The sequence below is a fragment of the Erythranthe guttata genome, chromosome 4 (genome assembly GCF_056151865.1).
Source record: "Erythranthe guttata isolate IM_541 chromosome 4, IM_541, whole genome shotgun sequence".
Lineage (NCBI taxonomy): Eukaryota > Viridiplantae > Streptophyta > Magnoliopsida > Lamiales > Phrymaceae > Erythranthe > Erythranthe guttata.
The window spans coordinates 6,135,605-6,162,515 of NC_142536.1; the positions used below are offsets into that span (position 1 = coordinate 6,135,605).

At 33.7% G+C, this 26,911-nt stretch overlaps 3 protein-coding genes across 3 annotated transcripts; 2 read left to right on the top strand and 1 right to left on the bottom strand.

The window, feature by feature from the left end:
• Window positions 1–5,232: 5,232 nt before the first annotated feature.
• On the top strand, window positions 5,233–11,033 carry LOC105972339 (auxin response factor 2B-like). Its single transcript, XM_012997285.2, has 16 exons — window positions 5,233–5,710; window positions 5,845–6,355; window positions 6,443–6,558; window positions 6,791–6,886; window positions 6,980–7,036; window positions 7,143–7,298; window positions 7,404–7,488; window positions 7,866–7,956; window positions 8,056–8,220; window positions 8,318–8,437; window positions 8,522–8,597; window positions 8,673–8,844; window positions 8,920–9,644; window positions 9,722–9,912; window positions 10,035–10,185; window positions 10,707–11,033. The coding sequence occupies exons 2-15, from the start codon at window positions 6,271–6,273 to the stop codon at window positions 10,165–10,167; spliced, it is 2,268 nt and encodes a 755-aa protein (XP_012852739.2). The 5' UTR covers window positions 5,233–5,710; window positions 5,845–6,270; the 3' UTR covers window positions 10,168–10,185; window positions 10,707–11,033.
• Window positions 11,034–11,988: 955 nt separating this feature from the next.
• Window positions 11,989–15,358, bottom strand: LOC105972252 (transcription factor ICE1). Its single transcript, XM_088816710.1, has 4 exons — window positions 13,996–15,358; window positions 12,669–12,872; window positions 12,394–12,564; window positions 11,989–12,268 (listed from the first exon to the last, which is right to left on the bottom strand). The coding sequence occupies exons 1-4, from the start codon at window positions 15,136–15,138 to the stop codon at window positions 12,182–12,184; spliced, it is 1,605 nt and encodes a 534-aa protein (XP_088672836.1). The 5' UTR covers window positions 15,139–15,358; the 3' UTR covers window positions 11,989–12,181.
• A 5,916-nt stretch (window positions 15,359–21,274) lies between these two features.
• On the top strand, window positions 21,275–26,847 carry LOC105972300 (ATP-dependent Clp protease ATP-binding subunit ClpA homolog CD4B, chloroplastic). The gene is made up of 10 exons (XM_088816711.1): window positions 21,275–21,639; window positions 22,463–23,038; window positions 23,120–23,235; window positions 23,323–23,445; window positions 23,536–23,721; window positions 23,819–24,034; window positions 24,378–24,595; window positions 24,746–24,821; window positions 25,212–25,301; window positions 25,410–26,847. Exons 2-10 carry the CDS (start codon window positions 22,480–22,482, stop codon window positions 26,592–26,594), a joined length of 2,769 nt encoding a protein of 922 aa, XP_088672837.1. The 5' UTR covers window positions 21,275–21,639; window positions 22,463–22,479; the 3' UTR covers window positions 26,595–26,847.
• The last annotated feature ends 64 nt before the right edge of the window (window positions 26,848–26,911 follow it).

The following is a 26,911-nucleotide window of genomic DNA, read 5'->3' on the forward strand; positions in this document are numbered from 1 at the left end:
TTGTTTACATTATATTATCATGTGAGCTGCAATGGATCTGAGATGAAGCACCCCATAAAGATATGTTCATAACTTCATATTTTACGTCAAAATATGGTTTAAATTTCATTTTCTTCCTATTCTTCCCCAATTTTATTTTTATTTCTTTTATTGGGACAATTTAGATTTCTAAACAAAGTAAATAAATAAAAATTGGGTTTTAAATACATTTAACTTTTAAATTACATAACTAAAGTGTCTTTTTTTTTTTTTTTAATATTATTTCCAAACACCCCAACTTTTAAAAGTAAGCAATATTTAAAACTTTACGCATAGTCACCAATTTTTGCCGTTACAAATGTGTTTGCAAACACCACCTCAGTGTGAAATAGGGGTGGTAAACGAGCTGGGCTGACCCGTGAGCTCAATGAGCCGGCTCGGAAAACACAAACTTGAACTCGTGTTTTTCGAGCTTTCTGACAAGTTGAGCTTGAAATTTTTTTTAAGTTGTTCACGAGCTCACGAGCCGGCTCGTGAGCCTTATTTTATTTATTTTTTATTTTTATATATATTTTATTTATTTAAATAATGTATAATGCTATAAAATATTATAGAAATAATATAGAAAGAACATACAAATTATTAAAAATATATATAACTACAGTGTATTTTTTTTAATATTTTATTATAATCTAAATAGTTTTTAATAAAAAAAATAATAATAACAAAAAAAAAAAAACTAAAATAAACTTGGGCTCGAGCCAAAAAAAGAAACTCAACAAGTTCGAATCTGCCAAAACAGGTAAGCTCGGCTCATTAACATCCCTAGTGTAAAATTACTAAAAAAACCTAGGCTTAGTATGCGATGAGACCCAAATACAAAATTAATTAATATATATTATAAATTAACTGATATCCAATAGGATTTACACACGTCTTATGCTTACAAGAATTATATAATCAGCCAGCCCGGCCCGAGCCGACGCCAAGCCATTTCTAATATTTTAATTAGTACCCTTGACCAACACTTTTTGTTCTCTTTCTAGCAACCTATTAATTAACAATTAATTAATATTTAATTTGTATGATTGTTTTGTGATTTGTCCCAAAACTTAGGATATAAAATATTTTAATCACTAATTAATGGGATGTGGCATGGCATGCCTTTAGTTAGACGTGCAAACCTCGTATTAGACTTAATTATGATTAACCTAATCCCCAACTCTCTCGAGACTATTAAATATAATCCATGATGATTAATTACAATTATCTTAATTGTGGATAATTAGGACATGAGAGAGAGAGAGGATATGAACTATGGGGACATGTCTAATATCTTGTATACATAGTGACCAAAAAATAAATAAATAAAATTATACTGTCGGTCCTTGAGTTTGGGCCAAATTACAAATAGACCTCTTTGTATTTGAAAATGTTACAAAAATCTCCACTAAAGTTTAAATTTTACTAAAATATCAACTTAAACTCATTGAGATATATTTTATTTGCAAATACGAGAGACACTAGTCTTACCATGTGTGACAAACTCGGTCGATCGTTGGCAAGAGATTCGAACCTGAGTCAACTGACACAAACTCACTTGCTCCAACCGTTATGTCATCGGTTACGGTAATATATAATTTTATTTACGGAATTTTAGAATGCGCATGTGCATATATACCATGTACCAGTATAAGATTCGCCCATGAAGATTGAAGAGTGGGGATTGCATTCCTCAAACTCATATAAATATATATATATATATATATAAAGCAAAGTAATTAATTGCTCTTTTTGTCTTCTTTTCTAAAAGAAATTTCTTTTACTAGAATTGTCATTAACATGTCCCATGCCACCCATGAAAAGTGCCACTACATGGATCTCAATGACATGAAAGAAAAAAAAAAGTAAAAAAATAAAAAGTTAAAGCCTATATGTAATTTGGTTAGTTTTTCAATATATATATATATATATATTTTTGTATTAATGTACTCCCTGATCAGTTTCATTCAAAATATGAGGTGATACAAAAGAATTAGTTTTTGAAAAGGTTGAAGTAACAAGTGTAAAATTAGAAAAAATACATTTGTTCAGTAGGATGATCTAGCGGTTCGAGTAAGTGAGCTTGTGTCAACTGACCCAAATTCGAATTCCCTTGCCAACGGTCGCTTGGTCGAGCTTGTCACACATGGTTAGTCTACTGTTGTTTACATCTCTCATATGGTTTGCAAGATATTATACGAGAGTGTAGGTTTATTCAGTACACCTATATAGTTGACTGTTTGTTCTTCGTTACAAAAAAAAAAATACATTTCATGTGTCATTCAAATTCTAAAGTCACATAAAATATGAAACAAAAGAAATTTACTAAGTTGATGGGAAGTCCCAATATTAAGTTTTGGCCCTTGTCTTAGGACAAAACTGAAAAGTTGAGAAAAAGTGGAGCAAAAATAATAATATTTTCCTTCAAAAAGTGAAGCCAATGCCAAACATTTCACCCTTTTTATGCTTTATTTGGTAGTTTGCTTGAGTTTTTGGCCAAAACTATTATTAGAAATAAAGATAGGGATGGAAAATGGTTACAAATTCGGCGGGTAATGGGTTTAAACTTTTAAACCCGACGATTCAGAGTCTAATAGGTTGCTTTTATATGTGTGTGTGTGTGTGTGTTAGAATCGTTCTTGGATTTCATTTCTCAAGCTTGTGTGAATTAGTATTGAAGGGGATTCAACCGTGCAGATTTGAGGAGCTGGCATATTCGAAACTACACGAACAACGTCAAGACAAAGAGGGAGCCTTTTCGTTTATTGAATACATCATAATATTGTAAATGTGACTTTGAATACAGTGGAATTTTGTATTTGCTCTATGAAATATTTTTTGATACAATTGTATTTGAACCACATTAAACCCGTATCTCGTTTAATTATGTTTTTTCTTTACGTTATAACACAAGAAAACAACATTGAATGAAAAATTGGAACATTGACACAAGTTAATAACTATTGCAACAAAACGAAACTATTAATACATATTTAGGTGTGTGTACTTTTGCGTGCTAAAAATGGAAGAAAACGGATTTTTTTATATCTAATTTTAATTTTTGTAAACTTTTTCAAAAGTTCCATTTTTTTTTTTTTCTTTCTCCGAATTAGTTTTATAATATCAACACTATTATTATAGGTGGATAAAAGAAACGGAATTTCCTATTCCAATCCATCATGTTTTTATTTTGGAACAAGTTTTCTTAATTCAATTTTCAACTCTTTCAAATAATTTTGGAATGAAATTAGAATTAATTTTTTCACCTTTACATAAAAAAACCAAATTTTCTAAAGTACTGATTTCAATCCAATTCATTCGATTTCCAATTTTTTTTAATAGATGTAATAAACCAAAATATGAAATGTATATCAGTCACTAGACATAAGTATAATTCAATTACTTATAAATTAATAATATATATATATATATATATATATATATATATATATATATATATATATATATATATATATATATATATATATATATATATATATATATATATATATTTTTGTAGAGATTCTTCAATTGGTAGCCTTTAGACCACACATAACTGCAAGTGAACAATTTTGCTGGGCCCTTTGGTTGAGTGCTTGCCCCCTAATCTCTTAATCCGTAGCTTTTTCTTTTTTTTTTTTTTTTTTTTTTTTTTTTTTTTTTTTTTTTTTTTTTTTTTTTTTTTTAAATAGCTTTTTCTCCTTTTAGTTAGAAATATTAAAAAGGAATATTTAAAAAAAAAAAAAAACTACAAAAATGAAAAATTGAATATACTTTATGATAAAGGCCATACCACCTTCAAAAGGTTTTTAAGAGTTCATTTAGACAACTAATCAATGAACATATGCACTTTCATTGTAATGGGTTTTTTTTTAATAATTGTACTCATTATTAAGTACAATTATGTAACGACAAATTATTTTGTTTTTTTAAATGTTGTTACAATAATATTATATTCTTACAATTGAACATAAATAGTTCAACAATATTATAATAGAATCCAAATAGTTTATGCCATATGTCTTAATTAGTGAACTTTCAACTTTCTGTGTTTCTCATTTAACATGAACTGAATAACTAGTCAACAATCCACAAGTTCGATAATTAGGTCTACGTCTTTTAGAGTTTTAGTCAACTTTTAATACATGCTATATAGAATAGAAATTTGAAACTAAAATAAAAATGCTAAACACCTCAAATAAAAGTAATAAAAACTTAATATATATAGTTGGTCTGACTGATATTACCCGAACAACCAACTTTTTAGCATACATATTACAAATAATTGTTGACCCAGTTTAAATAATGATCTATGTTGATTTATGGTATAAAAAGTGGTAGAGGATATTCTATATAATTTTACGATTATCTTGTTTCAAAATGTGGAACTCGAATGAGGTAAGACTGGTATGTAGTGCAAAATATTCTATAAAATCTAGATGTTTCAACTAAATTTGACACTACAGAGGTAAACATGTAAGAAGATTCATAGTTGATGCAATAGTTCTAATTATTTAAACATGAGAGGATTTTTAGTAATTTGACCTTACTTCTAGGACTAATTATATATGGCTTAATCTCACTTTGCACCCTTAAAATATACAATTGTGGCACTTTATACCATTGAAACAAATTAATGGCACTTTGCACCATCGAAACAATATATATCATGCATGAGCACCCCACATAAATTTTTAAAGATAATTTAATATTTTTGGTGGTATTTAAAAGACATATTTTTTATCACAAAAAAAAAAATATTTTACGAAAAAAATTATTTAGATATTTCGTTATCAAGTTATCTGAAAATCATATTTTCTTCCAAACATTTCTGCATAACATGTCCACCAATTACAATAAAATATCTACCAATCGAATAATTTAGTGATAAAAGCTTATTTAATTTTATTTTCTAGGAAAATATTTTTTTTTCAATTATCCAGTGTGATTTTTATTTTTTCGAGGTTGAAGAAATAACAATTTAATTTGTTAATTTGCATCTTGGAAAAAAGAGAAAAAAAAACCAATTATTATTCAAGTAAGAGTGCATTGTGAATGACTTATTGTGTTTTGACTTTTGAGAGTGCGAACGGCTATAATTATTTTTCGAGGGTGAAAAATGCCAAAATAGTATATTGTAAGGGTGCAAAGTGAGATTAAGCCAATTATATATACGTGGATTATAAATGAGTAAACCCATCTTATTGTGGTGGTAGACTAGTAGCACGACAAATACAGTTCCCCGTAAATATCGAACAACTTTCCACTTAATGGCACAGACAACGCCGTAACGTCCGTTACCATGCCAACCCAATCTTCTCGCGACACACACCCATTTCCGTTACGTCCGTCCTCATTAATACTGTCCCCCCAAACACGGCCATTTCCTCCCGGGTATATTCCCGGTCAACGAAGTCAGCCTCTCTTTTATTATCTTAAAACTGGATTATTATATTATTAAATAAATTATATATATATATTAGTAAATAGTAATAGTAATACCGATAACAAATTAAATAACTCAATTGATTTCGAATACTGCCAATTTATGATCTGAAGTTCATTACTATTCCTAAAATCCCAATTTCCAATTATTTTGGATTAAAATTGAAATTTTTGAGATTCCAATTTTCAATCCGATTTTAATTTCTAATATTCAATTATTTTTTTCTTCATAAACTAGAAACAAGTACTTTTACCAACCCTCATTAAGAGAGTTGGTACCTAGCCTTTACCAATAGGGTAACGGTCTAGGGTTCGAGTCCCCCCTCCCCTACTTCCCCTTGTAATGGACTTGAATTTACTCAAAAAAAAAAAAAAAAGAAACAAGTACTTTGTAATTCCAAATTATGAAATTTCGATTTTTTTTAATTTATTATTAAATATATAGGGAAAGAGCTGAAAAAGGCAAAGTAGTTTCTCACTCTAGTTTCTCACTCATCACCCCATTAGGCAATAGGCATTAGCTACCAATGCTCCCCATACCTTTTTGCTCCCATACTTCAAGATATACTTGCTATACTTTGCACAACACACACCAAAAAAAAAATTAAAAAAATTCCCACTGATTTCCAGTTTTTTTCCACCCAGCCCATCTTAAATCTCTCCCCATAAGCGCGTAATCGTCTGAATTTTCGCGTTCTCCGCTAATTTTCCGGCAATTTTTTTTTTTCTGGATTTTTTGGTTGATAAATTGTCGGGGTTGGGAGATGAGAGAGATCTGAGTAGCGATTAACGTTGTCTGAAGAAATGGATGCTTCCGAGGTGTCGATTGATGGGCATAATGATTCCGAAGGCTGTAATCTCGCACATGGAAACTCCGGCGCCGGAAAAGGTAAATTTGGCCGGAATTTTAGGAAATTTGTTTACTGTTTAAAACTCTTCTTTTAAGATATATTTGATTTATCTTTGTTTCTTACAGTGGATGCTGAAACGGCGTTATACACGGAGTTATGGAGAGCTTGCGCCGGTCCTTTAGTTACCGTACCTCGTGAACACGAGCTTGTTTTCTACTTTCCCCAGGGTCATATCGAACAGGTTTTTCTATAATTTGGGGCTTTTTTCTTTCTGTAATTGAAGTTGTTCATTAGTGCCTATTGATTTTTAACTTGTTACATTCACCTGTTGAACTTTTAATTTTGTTTTCAACTGGCTTTTAAACTTGCAATTTGATCCAATGTGAATTATTGATTTGGGGATTTTTTTTTGTGAAGAAGGGATCTTGTTTATTGTATTTGATGTTATAAGGTTTTGGTGTTACGATGAACAGGTGGAGGCGTCCACTAATCAAAGTTCAGACCAGCAAATGCCGGTGTATAATCTTCCGTCCAAGATCCTTTGTCGAGTCGTTAATGTACTCTTGAAGGTACTTCGGAATTTTTAATTAAATCGTCACGAAACAATAATTGATGTACCGGGTTTTGTTTTTATAATTGTTTTCTATGTTTTGTGTGATTAGGCTGAACCAGACACGGATGAGGTGTTTGCTCAAGTTACTTTGATGCCCGAGCCTAACGTAAGCTGATCTGCGGTGGTGTTTAATGTACTTGTGTCTGTTTTTTTTAATTTAATTTTGATAATGTTTCTTGGGATTATTTTATAACGAGAAATTTGTTACGCAGCAAGACGAGAATGCAGTAAAGAAGGAACCGCCTCCAGCTCCACCGCCTCGTTTTAACGTCCATTCTTTTTGTAAAACTCTTACAGCATCAGATACCAGTACTCACGGTGGATTCTCTGTACTGAGACGCCATGCAGACGAATGTCTTCCCCCACTCGTTAGGATAATTTCCAGCTTAAGTTAATTTTTGATTTCTTTGTGGATTTGTTTTATGATGTTTAGTAGTGATTGGTTGTTGTTGTTGTCTTTTATTCTACAACAGGACATGTCAAGACAACCTCCCACACAGGAATTAGTGGCCAAAGATTTGCACGGGAATGAGTGGCGATTCAGGCACATTTTTCGTGGTAAATTATGCAGTAGATTTCGGTTTATGATTTGCCCGATTTCCCTTGACTTTTTTTTTCTTTCAAAGATAGGTATCTTGATGCAGCCTTTTGATAACATTTTTGAAAGTAGTTATCCCTCATTTGGTTAGGGAGATTAGCCATGATTAATTGAGTAATTGGATTTTGTTTGATGTTTGGCAAAACCCAACAATTTTTCCGGTTGACCTGGAAATATTATTTTATCATGGCCTTTTAGGGGATTATATATTGGACCTCCCGTGGTCCGATAATACAAGTGGGTTTTCATAAGATTATTTATTGACTAATCTTATCTTAACCAAACGAGGCCTTAAGAAGATTAGTTGCTAAATTTTGATTAATTTTGTGAATGCCAGGTCAACCACGCAGACACCTCCTTCAGAGTGGTTGGAGTGTCTTTGTTAGTTCAAAGAGGCTCGTTGCTGGAGATGCCTTCATATTCTTGAGGTTTTTAATACTACTTCTCTTAGATGTTTGTAGCTTTTTTGCATGCATGACAATTATTTTATTCATTATGCATGAAAACGAGCGTTTTAACTATTTCAGAGGCGAGAATGGTGAGCTACGAGCTGGAGTAAGACGAGCTATGAGGCAGCAGAGTAACGCTCCGTCATCAGTCATATCTAGCCACAGCATGCATCTCGGTGTTCTCGCAACCGCTTGGCACGCCATTCAGACCAAAACCATGTTCACCGTTTATTACAAACCTAGGTATCAATTTGTTTCATTACAGTAATGCATGTGAGTTGGTTACTGTTAATTAAAGAAGCACGTGAGATTTTAATAAATTCCGATACATCTGTGACAGGACAAGCCCAGCCGAGTTCATTGTCCCTTATGACGAATACATGGAGTCTGTTAAAAGCAATTATTCGATAGGAATGAGATTTAAAATGAAATTCGAAGGTGAAGAAGCTCCTGAACAGAGGTAACGCAGCAACTCCAATGAGATATGTAGCCAACAATTATATTACGCATTTTCATTTAATTTTTTTTTCTGTAATTTTTGTAGGTATACCGGAACTATTGTTGGTATCGAAGACGCTCATCCGAAGAGGTGGCCGGAGTCTAAGTGGAGATGCCTAAAGGTATATTCCCTCTCCCTCCTTCTTTCAAACATGTAATTCCGAGAAGTGATCAATCTCGTAATTCTAACTTTAAAGGTGCGGTGGGATGAAACTTCAGCTATTCCTCGACCAGACAGAGTTTCCCCGTGGAAAACAGAGCATGCTCTGTCCCCACCTGCTTTAAATCCACTTCCCCTGCCTCGACACAAAAGGCCTCGATCTAGTGTTTTGCCCTCCTCACCCGATTCCTCTGTTCTCACTCGAGAAGGTGTGTTTGTGTGTGTGTGATCTTGTTTAGTTAAATTCCAAGTTTTTCTAATTTGTCGTCTTTGATGCAATATAGCTTCGTTGAAGATGACAGTAGTAGAAACTTCTTCTGAGAAGCCATTTTTGTGGGACCCCTCATTAGACGATGACAAGATTGACGTTTCTGCTTCTAGAAGATTCACAGATCTATTATCTGGTTTCGACTCGAAAAATAATTCGCCCCGTGATTTCGTCAGTCATTTTTCGAAGAGACAAAGACAAGGGGAGTTTAGCTTCGACGACAACAACAACATTTGGTCTACTACGACGCCTTCTTCTTCGTATGGTCTATCGCTCAATATTATGGAGTCTAGCTCGAAGAATAATAACGGTGAATTTAGATACGGTGATTTTGGAGATTATTCCAATTATCCACAAGCGAATTGGTTTATGATGCCCCCTCCTATTTCGCCCTACCTTCAAATACCACAAGCTCGATCGAGGGAGATACTGCCCAAGTCTTTATTTGCACAACAAAAACATGATGCAATTGTGAAACCCAAGGAAGGGAACAACTGTAAGCTTTTTGGTTATCCCCTTGTCAGTAATTCTGCACCGTCGGATCAAGCATTCTTACACAGAAATCCGACGGTCGAGCCATCGGATTGTACGAAAAATGCGGTACATTCCAATCAATCCCCTGTATTTGAATCCGATCAACGGTCGGATTTATCAAAGGGCTCGAAAGTGGTGGATTATCCGGTGGCTACAATTGAGAAAGAGAGCAAAGGTCACTCGGCTTCGACAAGGAGTTGCACCAAGGTTTTCATCGTTGACATTATCATTGACTTTCTCTCATATAAATATATTAATTAATTAAAATGTGGCAATTTCTTCAGGTTCATAAGCAGGGTTCGGCCCTCGGTAGGTCTGTGGATCTTACCAAGTTTGAAAATTACGACGGATTGATTTCGGAATTGGATACTATCTTCGAATTTAATGGCGAACTTAAAGATAGGAACAAGAATTGGCTAGTTGTGTATATCGATGACGAGGATGAGATGATGCTTGTTGGAGATGATCCGTGGGAGTAAGTTTTCCCGAATACATACGTCGATTATATTTTTTTGAATTTTATCTGGCTTATTTCTTTTTTAGTTACGGTGCATGATCATATATTAAATGGTTCCTCTGTTTCTTGTTGAGAAACAGAGAATTTTGTGGTATGGTTCGCAAGATCTTAATCCTTACAAAAGAGGAGGTGCAGCGTATGAATCCGGCGACTTTAAGTTCGAAAGGCGAAGAAAATTCTTCGATGCCATTATCGAGCCCCGATGATTGCTAGTTGTCCACCTCTATCCAGGTAACTATGTTTAATGTTTAATGTTTGCATGTCTCAAGGGATTAGGAGTGGAAATTCCGAATTCCTTTTATTCTGATCCAAGAATTTCCGAGTTTGGAAAGTATTTTTCATTCCGAATTCCGAAAGTTTCGATTTTTCCGATTCTTTTTTTAGGGAATTGAAATACTAATTATATTCCAATTTTCGATCCAATTTTAATTTCCGGAAATATTTCCAAACTTCCAAAATTACACTTCAAATATCAAATAATATTATGTATTTTGTCTTATAAGTGGCCAAAAAATTGGAATTTCACAAAATTTCCTATTTCCGATCGGGAAATTTCTGATTTTGGAAAAACAAAAAATCACTCCAATCTCCGATTTCCGAATTTTCAGAATCTATTTGGAACAAAATTGGAATTAATTTTCCATTTTAAAAAAATGGTTTTTTTTTCTTCAGAAAGTGCTAATGTCGATCCAATTTGTCCGATTTCTACCCCTATAGGAGTTCTAATATTTTACCTGCTATCAACCATATAGGTGTAGTGCAGGGGAGGAAGGAGACTGTATATCAATCTAACCGTCAAATTTCGACATTGAACGGTGAGATGTGTACGGAGTTCCTTTAATATATATGCGAGATTCTCTATATAGACGAACTTATCAGTATTTACAGTTTTGAAACCTGTTGGGGAACCAACTTCTGGTGCCCTATATGATATACTTAATTATATATATAGCTGACATTTGTAAGAATGTAAATAGTCACCGCCGAATCCCCTTAGCATCGATGTAATTGAGAACTGAATACAAAGTCTAGTATGTATTTGTTCGTGCATAGTCGATGGTTTAATATTTACGCGAAAATATATATATGTAGTATATTGGTGTTGGAGTTAATTTTTCTGGTTGAAGATATATTGCATGTAACTTCTTGTATTAGGGCATCTCCAAGGTTAAGGCTAAAAATTGGAAAGCTATATCTATAATAGCTGCTGATGAACAGTGCTATAGCAGCTCAGTTTTTACTATCTTGCTCCAACCATATCATCTATATTTTAGCATTTTATTATATTTTATTACTTTTTACTATTTGATTATAATAGTATTTTCAATTAATATATTTGATATCTTATATATAATATGCAAAATAATAGGTATTCTTTCGATAAATCTATATAATAAAATTTACATATAATAATAATAATAATAATAATAATAATAATAATAATAATAATAATAATAATAATAATAATAATAATAATAATAATAATAATAATAATAATAATAATAATAATAATAATAATAATAATTATTATTATTATTATTATTATTATTATTATTATTATTATTATTATTATTATTATTATTATTATTATTATTATTATTATTATTATTATTATTATTATTATTATCAGGTAAAGTATTAGATAAAAAAAAAACTGAATTAAATAAACTTAAAAAATGTAAACTTTGGCTTTGGAAAAAAAAGGCTGACTACACGTGAATAGTAAAAATGTGGGGGTGGGGCATTATTTTAATAATATATTGGATACCATATGTGAATAGTTAACTGGTATATATACCAGCTGGGTCATTGAATTCAGCAGCCGGCTAAATTATAGCTCTCTCCATTGGAGCAAGTTTTGTAGGTTTGAGATGGTAAAATATTTATAATTTAGCTTTTACCTCTCCAAAACCTACACGGTTGGAGATGCTATTAGTATTTGCTGTGGTTGAAGGAAACTTTGTCCATTTTTTTTTATTATTATTATTTTTTTTTTCTTGAGCTATTTAAATAGATCTTATTCTGATGGACAAATTTCTATAAAACCAAAAGATGTGCTTAAATTGAAAAACAATGTGCTAAGCATTTCTTGAAGATAATAACCCGAAAAGGAAAAAAAAAAAAGATCGGAACAAGTTAATAAGTTTTAGAGTTGTTTTCTGGCTAAATCTCGATTCTTGAAACGGGCTTGTGTCGGTTCTGATCGCAAAATTTCTTATTGCAAAACTCACAGCATCCCATGATGAAAGCTAGCTGAATCCATGAGCATTGCCTTGATTTGTTCAGGATGAAGGTCTTGCCCTTCCAAGCATTGCTGACAAAATTCAGACAGTAATTAGAAAAGAAAAAATAAGAATTTTCAAGACGTAATTTTTATTATTTTTTGAGCTCGAGCATAGTCGTAAAAGAATTTTTAGTACATGGTTTATATAATAGTACCTCAGCTCGAAAAACATCCAACGCAAAACCGTTGAAGCAGCTAATAACGGCTTGTTGAACATCGAGTCCTAGGTTGTCCATAGCCCTCATCGTCGAGAGTAGAAGCCCCGGTTTGCACCCACTCAACATATGTATGCTCAAACCTCTCCCTTCTCGTAGCCTCACCTCAACCTGTTTAATAAATTCACAACATACAAATAGATTTTTTATATAAAAAAAATAAAATATTTTTTTATATTTTTTTCTCGATAAGGATTATTTAAATTCATATATACCCTCGAGGGTTGACCGCCGGTGGGGCTAGACAGAGGAGTTGGAAATGCAATTTGGGTACGTTGCTCTTCTTTGAAACGGGACGGAAATACCGGTGCAGTAGGTGTCGGAGGGGTGGATTCGAGTTCGTTGTTGAGGTCGTTTATTTTCTGCAGTAGTTCTTTTAAGTAGTCAATTGCATCACCTAGTATTGAAGTTCTGTCCATCTGCCAAAACAATAAATCAAAATCATTAATTAATAACCATGTAATTTTGTACAATTTTAATATAGATTTTTTTCACTAATTTTTTCCTATTTTTCTTTTTCCTTGTACGAAAACATTAGAAAGCCACGTGCAAACCACGTACATCGGAAGTCGGAACTAGGTCTTAAGAAAGAAGAAAAGAAACGAGAAAAGAAGACGACCTCATGCTAGGAGAAAACACCCCTAAATTTAATAGGTGTGAAAAATAGTTCTTATTGTATATTATTTAGTATAACTTTTTGTTACTATAAACTATATTTATATACTTTTGAATAGTTGAAAACGAGCTCGAGTTTCAATTAAGCCGACCTGACTCATTTACACCTCTAGGTCGTAATTCAATTTCGTTTTTGGTACCTCAACAATGAAGAAATTAAAATCCAAAGTGACTAGTGGCAAATTTTGTAACTTTTAAAATGACATAATATCTTAATTAATATGCTATATGTGGTCCAGAATGCAAGATGCATATTGAGATGAAGTTCATATATTTCATGTGAGTGAATTAAATGCTACAACACAACTTTAATATTCATCCCCCTCAACCAAACACACATATGTCAATCCAAGATTTGTTACTCCTTAATGATAATAATAATAATAATAAAACATAAAATATACTAAATAATAAATAAATAAATAAATAAACAAAGAAAAATGTACAATAGACAAAATAAAAGCTCAATGAATGCAAATTAATAGCTAGTGAAAACTATATTTCATGGCTAAAACGTGTAGTTGTAATTGGATCAAGGATTTTGAAACAACAATAATAAAAAAAAATGTATTTCCTTGTAATAATAATAATATATATATACTTATCTATATACTCATATTCTACGATACGTGTCGATTTTCACCTCTGTACAACTATTAACGATTCAATAAATACGATTTGCTTTTATGAAGATATACATTTTTAAACTAACGGTATAATTTGTGTGTTGGAGACAGGATAGCTAATAAGGGTAGAAGTGGAAAATATGTAACCAATGCAGTATTTGAATTTTCCAATGACAGATGTTACGGAACAAATGAAATAATTCACAAACAGATAAGATCGAAATGGCGTCGAATTTCGTACCTTGCTAATATTCGGCACGACCGACCTAAGCATGAGGAGCCTATCGTTTAGCTTCTTCCTGCGCCGCCTCTCGGCCATCAAATTTTTCGCCGGAGGCCCTTTTTTCTTCCCCTTCCGGTCAGGCCCACCACCACCACCGGCGACCGTGCTATTTCCGTTCGAGCTACTCCCACCATTCTTGCCACTAATCTCCTCCAAATCATTATAACTAACACCAATATTATTATTACTATTGCCCAACACTTGATCATCATCATAATCATCATCAGAATCATAACACAAATCATTATTATTAGTGCTAACATCCTCCAAATCATCCCCTAATCTCCTCTTATTTACATTATTAACCCCACTAATAGTAGTGGTACTTGGAGATTTGCTATTACCACCCCCAACACCACCTAAATTCAAGCACCCCAAATTGCTATTGCCAAGCACGTTTTTCCTAAGGGCAGCCCTCTTCTGGAAGAGAGTTGGCTGTGTGAGATTATCGAGGGGATTAACAACCTTAATCCTGTTATTAGTAGTGTTCAAGAACAAAGAATCGTAATTACTAGTATTGGTAAGGAATCCGCCGCCGTTGAAATTATTATTGATGGAGCCCATTTGAGGGGATTCGGATCCGAACCCGGCAGCCTTGATGAACGCGCTCTCGAGGTACCCGTTTTCGCAACCCGATTCGAATGCCGAGTCGAACGGGTTCTTGGCGGCGGGGGGTTTCGGCGGGAGGAAGTAGTTTACGGCCTGGTGGTGGTGATTGACGGCGTTGAAAACTGAGGCTGATGTTGGAGAACACGTGGCGGAGGAGTAGTCGACCGGGTGGAAGAGGAGGTGGTCGTTGTCGGCGGCGGATTCGAGGTTGAAGTTTGGTGAGAATGAGATTTCGTGCATGGCGGCGGCGGCGGCGGCGGTGGTGGTGGTGATGGGGTCGTGATGATCGGTTTGGAGCATGGAGTTGAATGTGTAGAGTGAGCCCATTTCTGTTTCTTGTTTGCTTTGATCGTCGAAACCGCCGCCGCCGCCATTGGTGGTGGTGGCGGCGGTGGTGGTGGTGGTGGTGTTTTGAGGCCATGAAGCTGAAGTTAGCTGATTTTCAACTTCACTTCTTCCAATCCAACCCATGCTGTTGTTTCTTGACAGCATCCTCTGTGTCTGTGTGTGTGTAAGAGAGAGAGAGAGAGAGAGAGAGAGAGAGAGTTATATATGTAGTTGCAGAAGGGAAAAAGGAAAAGGGGAAATGGCTTTATAAGGGAAAAAGAGAAGTGTCGTTATTTGAGTCTAACAAATTTTAATACTTCTACAATACAAGCTTCCATCTCTGCATGTCATTACATAGGGACTAGGAATATTACACACGTCATATATATATATATATATATATATATATATATATATATATATATATATATATATATATATATATATATATATATATATATATTAGAACTACGCTAAATTAATATTCAATAAATTAATAACCTCACTTAAATAATAATTTCTCTTGATCCCGAATCGGTAAGAATGTGTTAAATTATTAACTCGATAATTTAATAATTCGCTAAATTAATAGAAGTTTCCTATTCCCGACTGTATTAATTTATAGAGGTTATTTACCTATATATATATATATATATATTAAAAAAATAATTATAAGTAGTATATTTTAAATTTCTAATAATTTTACAGCCCAAAAAAAAAAATTTCAATTTTGGCTCCAAAATAGTGTTTTATGTTACTTGCTAACGGGCATGTAATGGAGAGGACCGAAAGTGTTTAAAATTGAATCGTAAAGGTGGAACTTTGTTCAGTTTGAAATAATGGGAACCAAAAGTGGAATCGAGCCAAACATGACGGACTAATAGTGTAATTCTCCCAAAATACATGTAAGGTAAGTTGTTGAGGAAAAAGTAGAGGTGAATAGTGGTTTTTGGTTTTGCTTTTTGTCTGTAAAAATTAGGATATACATAAACTAATGATTACAAATCCAGCTAATTAATTAACTTTGTGAAGAAAAGGGAATGAAGTTTGTTGTGATATATTGTGAACAAAAACTGCAGAAAAAATGCTTCAACTCAGGATTAGTGTGAGTGCATGTGGCCCTACTCACTGATTTTAGGTAACTATGTTGCTCAACTACAAACATGATTTTGCTTGTTGGCGTACACGTGTGACAAGCTCCAGCTATCGACTGTTGGCTGATGAATTCGAACATTGATTAATTGACACAAACTCACTTGCTCCAACTGTTCGGTCGTTTCTTATAGGACGTAAGCATTTTCTTTTTACGCAGATATTCGAATGATTTAGCTTTGATTGTGTAAAAAGACGGACGAGGTTGCATTATATCTTGATTGTGTTTTATCTTTTAGGATAAACTTGTCTCTTAAGACGCTGAGTGAATTCGTTCGAACTCACAATATAGTCCTTTGGTTTATAATTGTTATACTACATCGATGCACCACTATATATATACGAGATTACGAGATTTCATTGATTAATTAAAAGTTAGATTTCGTTATTTTAGTTTATTATTTTGTTAATTTATTATCTTGAATTATATCTAAAATCGATTGATGAAATTTGTAAGTTGAATAAAATTATACTATTAGTATGTTTTTCCTTTTTTTTTTTTCCTTGTAAGTTGTAACATATTTGGATATTAAATAGTAAAGGGTTTTTTTTTTTCCTTCTAAATAAAGTAATATAATTTTAATAAAATATTTTAAATACAATAAATGACCAGTTTTTTGTATTAAAGAAACTAAAGCTTCTAGAGGTGGGCAAGTGTGAATGTCACTCTCGTATTTAAAAAAAAAATAATAAATAGTTGGATAAAAGAGAATGAAGATATATTTGAAGCTCTCACGAGAAACCCGGCTTTCGTATCTTTCTAACTTTCAAATTATCAATTTAATGAAACAAATAAAAAAATACTATTCCATGCACGAAATTTATTTTGGTTTTTGAATTCTATTAATTACGAGGGAAATATTTGAATTTGGTGTAAGAATTTGAAGTGGGATTTCAAATGATTTTAGAGTGAATTTTCAACTTCATTTTGATGACTCAAAATATAATTTTATAATATAAGCTGAGAATTTTTTAAATTAATTGTTGATTGTTGTTATAAATCGGAGATCACTAGTTTTAAATCGTTCAATTCTGGCTAATACAATATATATATACAGTGGCAGAACTAATATGTACTAAGAGTGTGTATTTCAAATTTATGGAGTTCAAGAGCAGCATTTTGAACTTGTTTTATATATAGGTTCATAAAAAGATAACAAAGAGAGAGTAAAATTATAGTACATAAAGGCATAACTCAATACATGAAGGTAAAAAAGTAATTAACAATTGAAACTCCTTAAAATGTGTAATGAATGATCCATAATGTGTCGGACAAGTGTTCTCGAGTGTCGGATACAAAATGTGTCCAAAACACAGAAACATTAAAAATTTGAAGTTAACGTGCTACATAGATATTAATCCATTGAAGAATATAGGCCATTGTTTAGCCCTTGAAAAAAAAATGAATCATTGCTCCTAGTTTTTGCTCTGGAATGTATTGAACTCTATCATTACAATCAAACCTCTATAAATTAATTACAATAAAAATCTCTATAAATTAATACAGTCTGAACTAACAAATATTCTATTAATTAGCGAAATATTAAATTATTGAACTAATAATTTAGTACATTTTTACTGAGTCGGGTTGGAAGAAATTATTATTCAAGTGAGATTATTAATTTATCGATGTTCTACAGTATTAATGAAGCTTTACCTTGTTGCTTTCAAGAAGGGGAAAAAAACAGAAAATAGAAAAGAAAACTAATTACTAATTAGAGAAAACTCGATTTTAAATTTAATTAAACGAATATATGAATGCATTGAGCAAGGACGATATTTTTATAGTTTTTATATAAATAGGAGTATATAGGACTAATGATGAAGAAATTTCAATGGGCCTTCCAATTTCATTTAGCCCAATAACTTAATTATTAGCACTAGACTATGTTGCGCGTCGGGCCGGGCCGGACCGGTTCCGGGCTATAACTGGCTGGCCCGGGTGGGAGATATGTGGAACCGGGATCGAACTGGATAGAGTTGGTCCCGTGTTAGAGTCGAGGCCCGCCGATTTTCGCCAGTTTCGGGTCAAAACCAGATAGTTTAATTATTTTTATTTTTATTCTATTTAAAAAATCATGATAAAAATTATTTTTACGAATTAAATTGTATTATTTATATGATAATATGGAACTAAAAAGATATTAGCCTTTAATTATAAATAGTTAGTTCAATTAATATTTTTTGTCAATAGTTGAGCCTAATCTTTGAATAATGTGTAAGAATTAAAAGGACTTGAGTTTAATCGATTCAAATCTTACGATTTACGATTTTATTCTTACCTTGTTTAGGAATTAAACATTATTATTTTTGTATGATATAATTCAATAAAAGATATTAAACTTTAATTGTAAATAGTTAATTTGATTAATACATTTGTTGTCAATAGTTGAGTTTAATCGATTCAAATATTTTAATAATGTTTATGAATTGAAAGAATTTGATCTTAATCGATTCAAATCTTACGATTTGATGACATCTTACTAACTACAATTAGATTCTTACTTTCTTTAGGAGTTAATTTTTATTTTTATTTTTTATGATAATATTTCATTAAAATAATATGGAGAAATTGATAGACACCACTTATTTTTGACTTATATAGGAACATATTTTTTATATGATTATGGACTTGTGGAAGCATTTGTAAAGATGACTTTGTATAAATTTTTATCTAATATTTTTTATTTAATTTTTTTTTGAGGAAAAAAGGACATATTATTAGACGACATCTGTCAAATTCATATTATTTTATTTAATTTCTTTTTTATTATATAATGCATATATAAATCATTTTCCTCTACAAAATTTGTTTTGTATTTATCCATCTATCCTTTATAAAGGCAAGTTTACATAGATAGGCACAAGTAAAAAAAGTTGAAAAATAACAATTAAATCAAGGCTTTCTCAATAAGAATTCGCTTAAAAATGTTATTTATATTATTGGTTTAATAAATGATGCAAGATTTGTAATTCATAGAATAATAATTTGGTAGAGCATGTATGTATATCTATATAGTCGAAACACGACAATTGGCTTTGCCTACTTGTATTAGTGTAAGGCCAAAACCAAAATAATTTGACTTGCTTTTCATGATATTTAAATTTTATTAATCACAATATTATAATGGAATATTTCAAAAATAAAATAAAAATAATAATAATAATGGAATAGTTATAATCGTTTACGAGGATGAGTTTGGAATCCAGCAAAAGCAAAAATGTGGAATAGCACTCGAGAATTTGCGGTGGCGTATAAAAGTAGCCAATCCACAAAAATAAAGTAAAATAAAGTATAATAATAATAATAATAATAATAATAATAATAATAATAATAATAATAATAATAATAATAATAATAATAATAATAATAATAATAATAATAATAATAATTATTATTATTATTATTATTATTATTATTATTATTATTATTATTAGGGTAAATTACACCCACACCCCTGAGGTATGCTTAAATAATTTTAAGGTCCCTATGGTATTGATAATTACACTCACCCCCCTGAAAACGTAGTTAGAAACTCTAACGAGATAATGCATTGGATACATTATTCCGATAAGGTTCTAATGGACTATTACTTTTAGCTAGTGGTGGAGATAACATAGAATTATGGGGAGTTATGGAGTGACATGGCTCCCCAAATATTTCTTAAATCATCCATAACTCTTTGTTGTCTCCACCACTTCCTGAAACCAATAGTCCGTTAGAATTCTATCGTAATAACGTATCCAATGCATTATCCAATTATAGTTTATAACTACGTCTCAAGGGGTGAGTGTAATTATCGATACCACAGGGACCTTAAAGTTATTTAAGCATACCTCAGGGGTGTGCGTGTAATTTACTCTTATTATTATTATTATTATTATTAATTGCTGGATATTATTTTCACATCTCCTATATCTTTCATCTTAACTTATGGCCCTACTACTTCCAAGTCTCACTTTTAAGCTCTTTCAAATTATTTTATGACTTATGCTTCCAATTTCAAAACTTTATGACGTGTTTTATTTATTAAAAAAAAAAGAGAAAAAAAGAACGAAATTAAAAAAGAAAGGACTTCAATCGAACACAAGTTTTTCGGGTTCGAAACAAATTTTAAGAATTTTGGATATGAAATATGTGTTTATGAATTGAAATTTTAACGCATGGATCGCGCTTAGTGAACTCATTTTATTGATATATTTCTTTGCAATGTTTCACATCTGAATTTTGTAAATACTTTGCAAACTTATTTACTGTACTCGGTGCATCGAGTACAGTTATATAGTTTGTTGCGAGTTTCTTCGTCACAAAAAAACACTCAAAAAAGAGTTTTATTTGATTACAAATATTCTCATTTTTAACCTTGGAGAAAAAACAATACAACCCTTGATAGGGGAGGGGAGGGGGTAAAACAGGTATAATAAGAATAACTTCTCACCTAACGCCCACACACATTGGCATCGACGCATTACAACTTCGTAAAAGTACAGTTCTACCCTTTGCTTATTTGCTTTTAATAATTGGTCATTAGATTTTCATCGTGCAAAAATTCCGATCACATAAAATTTCCCATGAAGAACCCAAATAAATGTTTTATTTATCTCATACAAACATTATCTATAAAAAAAATATTTATCTCATGAAGGACCCTAATAAAATGTTTTATTTTTAATTATGTGTTTCTAATTACTTTTAAATTATTTTAAAGTAATTGTATTAAATTAAACATAGTCAAGGACTTATTCACCATTAAACATCAAATTAATGATTGCAATCTATTATACGAATATACTCAAAATTTAAGCAGACAGAAAATCCAATTTTACCCGATTAAAAATCCAATTTTATCGTATCCAATCCAAACAATGACCAAATTGTGGTTCAATCGGCTGAACTCACGAAATTCAGTCAATTTTCACAAATACATTTTTAGGAGCTCTAACTCGAGTTCGAAGCAAGACAAATGCTCGGCTAGAGCTCAATTTTAAATTTGCTTAAAATTTAAAATTTATTCTTGAAATTATTTTATCTGTTTATAATTAAAGGAACCAAAAGAGAAAATGAAATTAAAAATAGAATAAAATATGTGCACTGGGAGTAATTACTTGTCATCACATTTACTGCCCCCTGCATCATCATTTTACCGCTGTGAAAAATGCGGAGAGATATTTCTGTATGCACGACGGTCCACCGTATAAAATGGTGGTAGCCTATAAGAAAAAAGAAAAGGAAAAAAAAAAGAAAAATCAATTAAGACAGAGTGAAGGAATAGGGGCTCTATTATCATCCACATTTATCTACACGCACACATCTCTTTTGTTAATATATCTATCTATTTGTGTTTCTACTCTTCGCTCTTGGAAACTCGGCCGACCAATTTGGGTCTCTCTCTCTCTTTACTTTCTCTCTCTAGAAATTCCGCAGAGACCCTTTTCACTGTTCTCCTTATCTTAGCTGCCACCATCTGTTTCTTGAATTTTGTCCATCTGGGAAAACCTCTGTTATTCATTTGGGTGAGTAGTTTTTTTTTTTTTTTTTTTTTTCTTCTTCTTGCTATTGACCTGATTTACCGGCTTGGGTTTTCGATTGAGGTTATGGGTTTTGTGTTGGCTTGAGTAATTTGGTGTTCTTTTGTTCGGAAAAATAAAAATCTTATCTTTTTGTTAGTGAGTGGTGAGAGATTGTAGTTTGAAGTTAGTACTGCTTTTTTATAATTGATTATCTGCAATCTGAATTGGTACTGATTTTGTATCTGTTTGGGTGAAGTTGCTGATTTTGTTGCCATAAATAGACTTATTTGAGCTTTGGTATCCTAGAATTGGATTTTAGAATACTTATTTCCATTTAACTCCAAGTATATTCTTTTTTCTTCGGGTGAGCTGTGATTTTTGTTGATTGAAGTGGATTTAGTTGGCGCTGTGTTTATTTTTCAAAATAAAACTTCTTAGTGATGGTTAGTGTTCTATAATTCATTGTGAAAAAACCATCCTAATGGTGTTTCTGTGGTTCCGTCGTTGTCTCGTGTGAATCAGGTTATTGATTTACGCTGTAATAAAGTTTAGACCGTCTGGTTTTTTTGTTGGAACTTTTATAGAATTTTAATTTTCGATAAATGGTTGTTCCATTTGGAAGAATTTGAAATCTCAACTTACAAGTTTGGTTCTTGTTTGCATATCTCGTCGGTTGACTTTTGAGTAGTAGTTGTTACTTGTTAGTTGTGGGGTTAAAGCATCCGATAAGTATGTGAGGCCGGGTTCATTGTTATATATTTAATTGTATTCTAGTTGAATGGTACCCCATGTAAATTCTTACCAACATCGAAATTCGTACACGCAGATTTCTTGGAGGCAGATATGGCGCGCGCTTTAGTCCAATCAACGAATTTGCCCTCTTCAGTCAGCTGGGCAAACAACTGCCCTTTCGAGGGATCAAACAAAACGAAAGCGGGCCCCACAATGCTCTGCAATTCTCTGGCAACTTCCGCGAGAATGAGGAGCTTCTCAGGTCTTCGTGGGGCCAACTCCATTGACATGATGCTGCAGAAAAATATCCAAACTCTCCAATCGAAGGTATCAGTCAGCAGACGAGGCAAGAAAATACGAACGGGCGCACGAGCCATGTTCGAGCGGTTCACGGAGAAGGCTATAAAGGTCATTATGCTCGCCCAAGAGGAGGCGAGAAGGCTCGGACATAATTTTGTCGGGACCGAGCAGATCTTGCTGGGACTTATCGGTGAAGGCACTGGAATTGCTGCTAAGGTGCTAAAGTCGATGGGAATCAATCTGAAAGATGCTCGTGTTGAGGTGGAGAAAATAATCGGTCGTGGTAGTGGTTTTGTTGCTGTTGAGATTCCATTTACTCCTCGTGCGAAACGGGTTTTGGAGCTCTCGTTGGAGGAAGCCCGCCAGCTTGGTAAAACCTGTTTCTTTTGTTTTTAAATAAAAAGATAATCTTTTTATTTAAAGATTTGAATGTAATTCGTGTTTTATTCAGGCCACAATTATATTGGATCGGAGCATTTGCTTCTGGGATTGCTTCGCGAAGGTGAAGGAGTGGCGGCTCGTGTGCTCGAGAATTTAGGTGCTGAGCCCAGTAATATTCGAACTCAGGCAAGTGTTTTTAATTCTTTTTTTTTTGGGTCGACTTATTTTTTTGCAATTGCTCTGCGACTAAAGAAAGTCTTTTTGGGAAAGTAGGTTATAAGAATGGTGGGTGAGAGTGCCGAGGCAGTTGGTGCTGGTGTTGGAGGGGGAAGCTCCGGCACTAAAATGCCAACACTGGAGGAGTATGGTACCAATTTGACCAAGCTAGCAGAGGAGGTAATAATTATTTTGCCTACAATTTTTTTGTTTTTTTTTTAATAAATATTACGGGGTCTAATGGAAGATGATTTTCTTGATTTAATTCAGGGTAAGCTAGACCCTGTCGTTGGAAGGCAAGCTCAAATCGAACGTGTGACTCAAATTCTTGGAAGGCGTACTAAAAATAACCCTTGCCTCATTGGAGAACCTGGAGTCGGTAAAACAGCCATTGCAGAGGGTCTTGCTCAGAGAATAGCCAATGGGGATGTCCCGGAAACTATTGAGGGCAAAAAGGTAATTAGTTAGTAACAATGAAAAAAAGTTGGGTTCTTTTGAGCTTTTCTTTTTTCCTTTCTAATGTAATAAATGTTTGTTTCAAATCATATTTCAGGTTATAACTTTGGATATGGGACTTCTCGTTGCTGGTACAAAGTATCGTGGTGAATTTGAAGAAAGATTGAAGAAATTGATGGAGGAAATTAAACAGAGCGATGAAATTATTCTATTCATCGATGAGGTGCACACTTTGATCGGAGCTGGAGCTGCTGAAGGTGCCATTGATGCTGCTAATATCTTGAAGCCCGCCTTAGCTCGTGGTGAACTTCAGGTTAGCCCACAATATATATATATATATATATATATATATATATATATATATATATATATATATATATATATATATATATATATATATATATATATATATATATATATATATATATATATATAGAATATAAAATGAACAGCTATTATCCTTTTTCTTTATGATTTCTTCAATCTTTATCCTTCTTGAATTGAATCATAGGGGGGATTTTGTCAATATTTATAACAGGGGATGTTTTTTTGACAATTAGAGTAAAAAAAAAAGGGGTGTCAAAATGCAATAAACCCTCCAAAAAATGTAATTGTTGGAGTATTGGTAGAATATGACGTTTGCTTTTGTGGTGCAGTGTATTGGAGCGACTACACTAGACGAGTACAGAAAGCATATAGAAAAGGATCCAGCGCTCGAGAGAAGGTTCCAACCCGTAAAAGTACCGGAGCCCACTGTGGATGAAACCATTCAGATTCTGAAAGGTCTTAGAGAGAGATACGAGATTCATCACAAGCTTCGTTACACCGATGAAGCTTTAGTTGCCGCTGCTCAGTTATCCTATCAGTATATCAGGTACATACTCGATTACAACTAGACCCCCTCGGGTTTGAAAAAATTACACAAACACCCCCATTGAGGTCAAGGTCTATGCTTTCCCGATTCGTTTGTCTCGATGTTGTTGTTTTTCAAACCTCTGACTGGACTATTATTTGAATGTTTTAGTGACCGATTTTTGCCTGATAAAGCAATTGACTTGGTCGATGAAGCTGGCTCTCGAGTCCGACTTCGTCATGCACAGGTATATGAAGTTCTTTTCTTACAACTGATACAATTGTCTTCCTCTGTAATATGTATATATATAGGAGTGGAAATTGGAACATAATTTGAAAATTACGTCAATTCTGATCCAAAAAATTCTGGTTTTGGAACAATTTTTGTTCTGATTCTCCAAACTTTTTTTGGGATCGGAATTGGAAGTATATATGAAATTATTGATTTTCAATCTGATTTTAATTTCGAAAGTACACCAGAAAATCCATATTTTGACTACATAATTTATATGATGTATATATAATGTCTGTAAAAAAATATACAAAAAGTCGGGTGATAAAGAAAAAATCTTTAATTGTGTTTAAAGTTTATACTGTTGAAGGCTGTAATATGCAATGGTTCTTTTATCCTTAAACAGCTACCCGAGGAAGCTAGAGAGCTCGAAAAAGAGCTGAGGCAGATAACCAAGGAGAAGAACGAAGCTGTCCGAGGACAAGACTTTGAGAAGGTAAATTACATCTTTACGACATTTATCAATGTTTTACGATATTATGGTGCATGTCTTTTTCTCATTTCCTGATTTTGCACTAATTTTAATTGAAATTAAAATTTATAGGCTGGGGAACTACGCGACAGAGAAATGGACCTCAAGGCCCAAATCTCCACCCTGATCGACAAAAACAAAGAGATGTCCAAAGCCGAAACGGAAGCCGGCGACGTAGGCCCGGTCGTAACTGAAGTCGACATCCAGCACATCGTATCCTCATGGACCGGCATCCCGGTGGATAAGGTCTCCACCGACGAATCCGACCGCCTCCTCAAGATGGAAGACACCCTCCACACCCGCATCATCGGCCAAGACGAAGCCGTAAAAGCCATCTCCCGGGCCATCCGCCGGGCCCGTGTGGGCCTCAAGAACCCCAACCGCCCAATCGCCAGCTTCATCTTCTCGGGCCCCACGGGTGTCGGCAAATCCGAGCTGGCGAAAGCCCTCGCCACCTACTACTTCGGCTCCGAGGAGGCCATGATCCGATTGGACATGAGTGAGTTCATGGAGAGGCACACTGTATCAAAACTCATCGGATCGCCGCCCGGGTACGTCGGCTACACAGAGGGCGGGCAGCTGACCGAGGCGGTCCGTCGCCGCCCGTACACGGTCGTCCTCTTTGACGAGATCGAAAAGGCCCACCCGGACGTTTTCAACATGATGCTCCAAATCTTAGAAGACGGAAGGTTGACCGACAGTAAAGGCCGTACGGTTGACTTCAAGAACACGCTGTTGATCATGACCTCAAACGTCGGGAGTTCGGTGATTGAAAAGGGTGGCCGTAGGATCGGGTTCGATCTCGACTACGACGAGAAGGACAGCAGCTACAACAGGATCAAGAGCCTGGTCACCGAAGAGTTGAAGCAATACTTCCGCCCCGAGTTCTTGAACAGGCTCGACGAAATGATTGTCTTCAGGCAGTTGACCAAGCTCGAAGTCAAGGAGATAGCCGATATTATGCTCAAGGAGGTTTTCGAGAGGCTCAAGGTGAAGGAGATCGAGCTTCAAGTTACCGAGAGGTTTAGGGATAGGGTTGTGGACGAAGGGTACAACCCTAGCTACGGAGCTCGACCTCTGAGGAGGGCTATTATGAGGCTCTTGGAGGATAGCATGGCCGAAAAAATGCTTGCGCGCGAGATTAAAGAAGGTGATTCGGTTATCGTGGACGTTGATTCCGATGGGAAGGTGATTGTTCTGAACGGAAGCAGTGGGGCCCCTCCGGAAACTTCTACTCCCGAAGAGGTGGTGGTGTAGGGAATATTTGGGTTTTCGGCTTTGGAGTCGAGTGTGTTGTTTGTATCATCTGTATCTGCCAGCTGTGTTTTTCGGTTCGGGGTGGGGTTTCGAAGATTTTAATGGCTGCTTTGCTCCGTCTCGAAAGGATTATGTAGCTTTTCTAGATATTTATTATCTACTGTACTGAAACTTTATACAAACATTGTAGTATTGTCTTTTTTTTTTACACTAAGAATATTTATGGTAATAATGGGGATGTTAATTATGGTGAGTGGTGTCTGAGTTGTTTTTATTTATTTGGTGGGAGATATTTGATCTTTCTAGTAATCGGTATC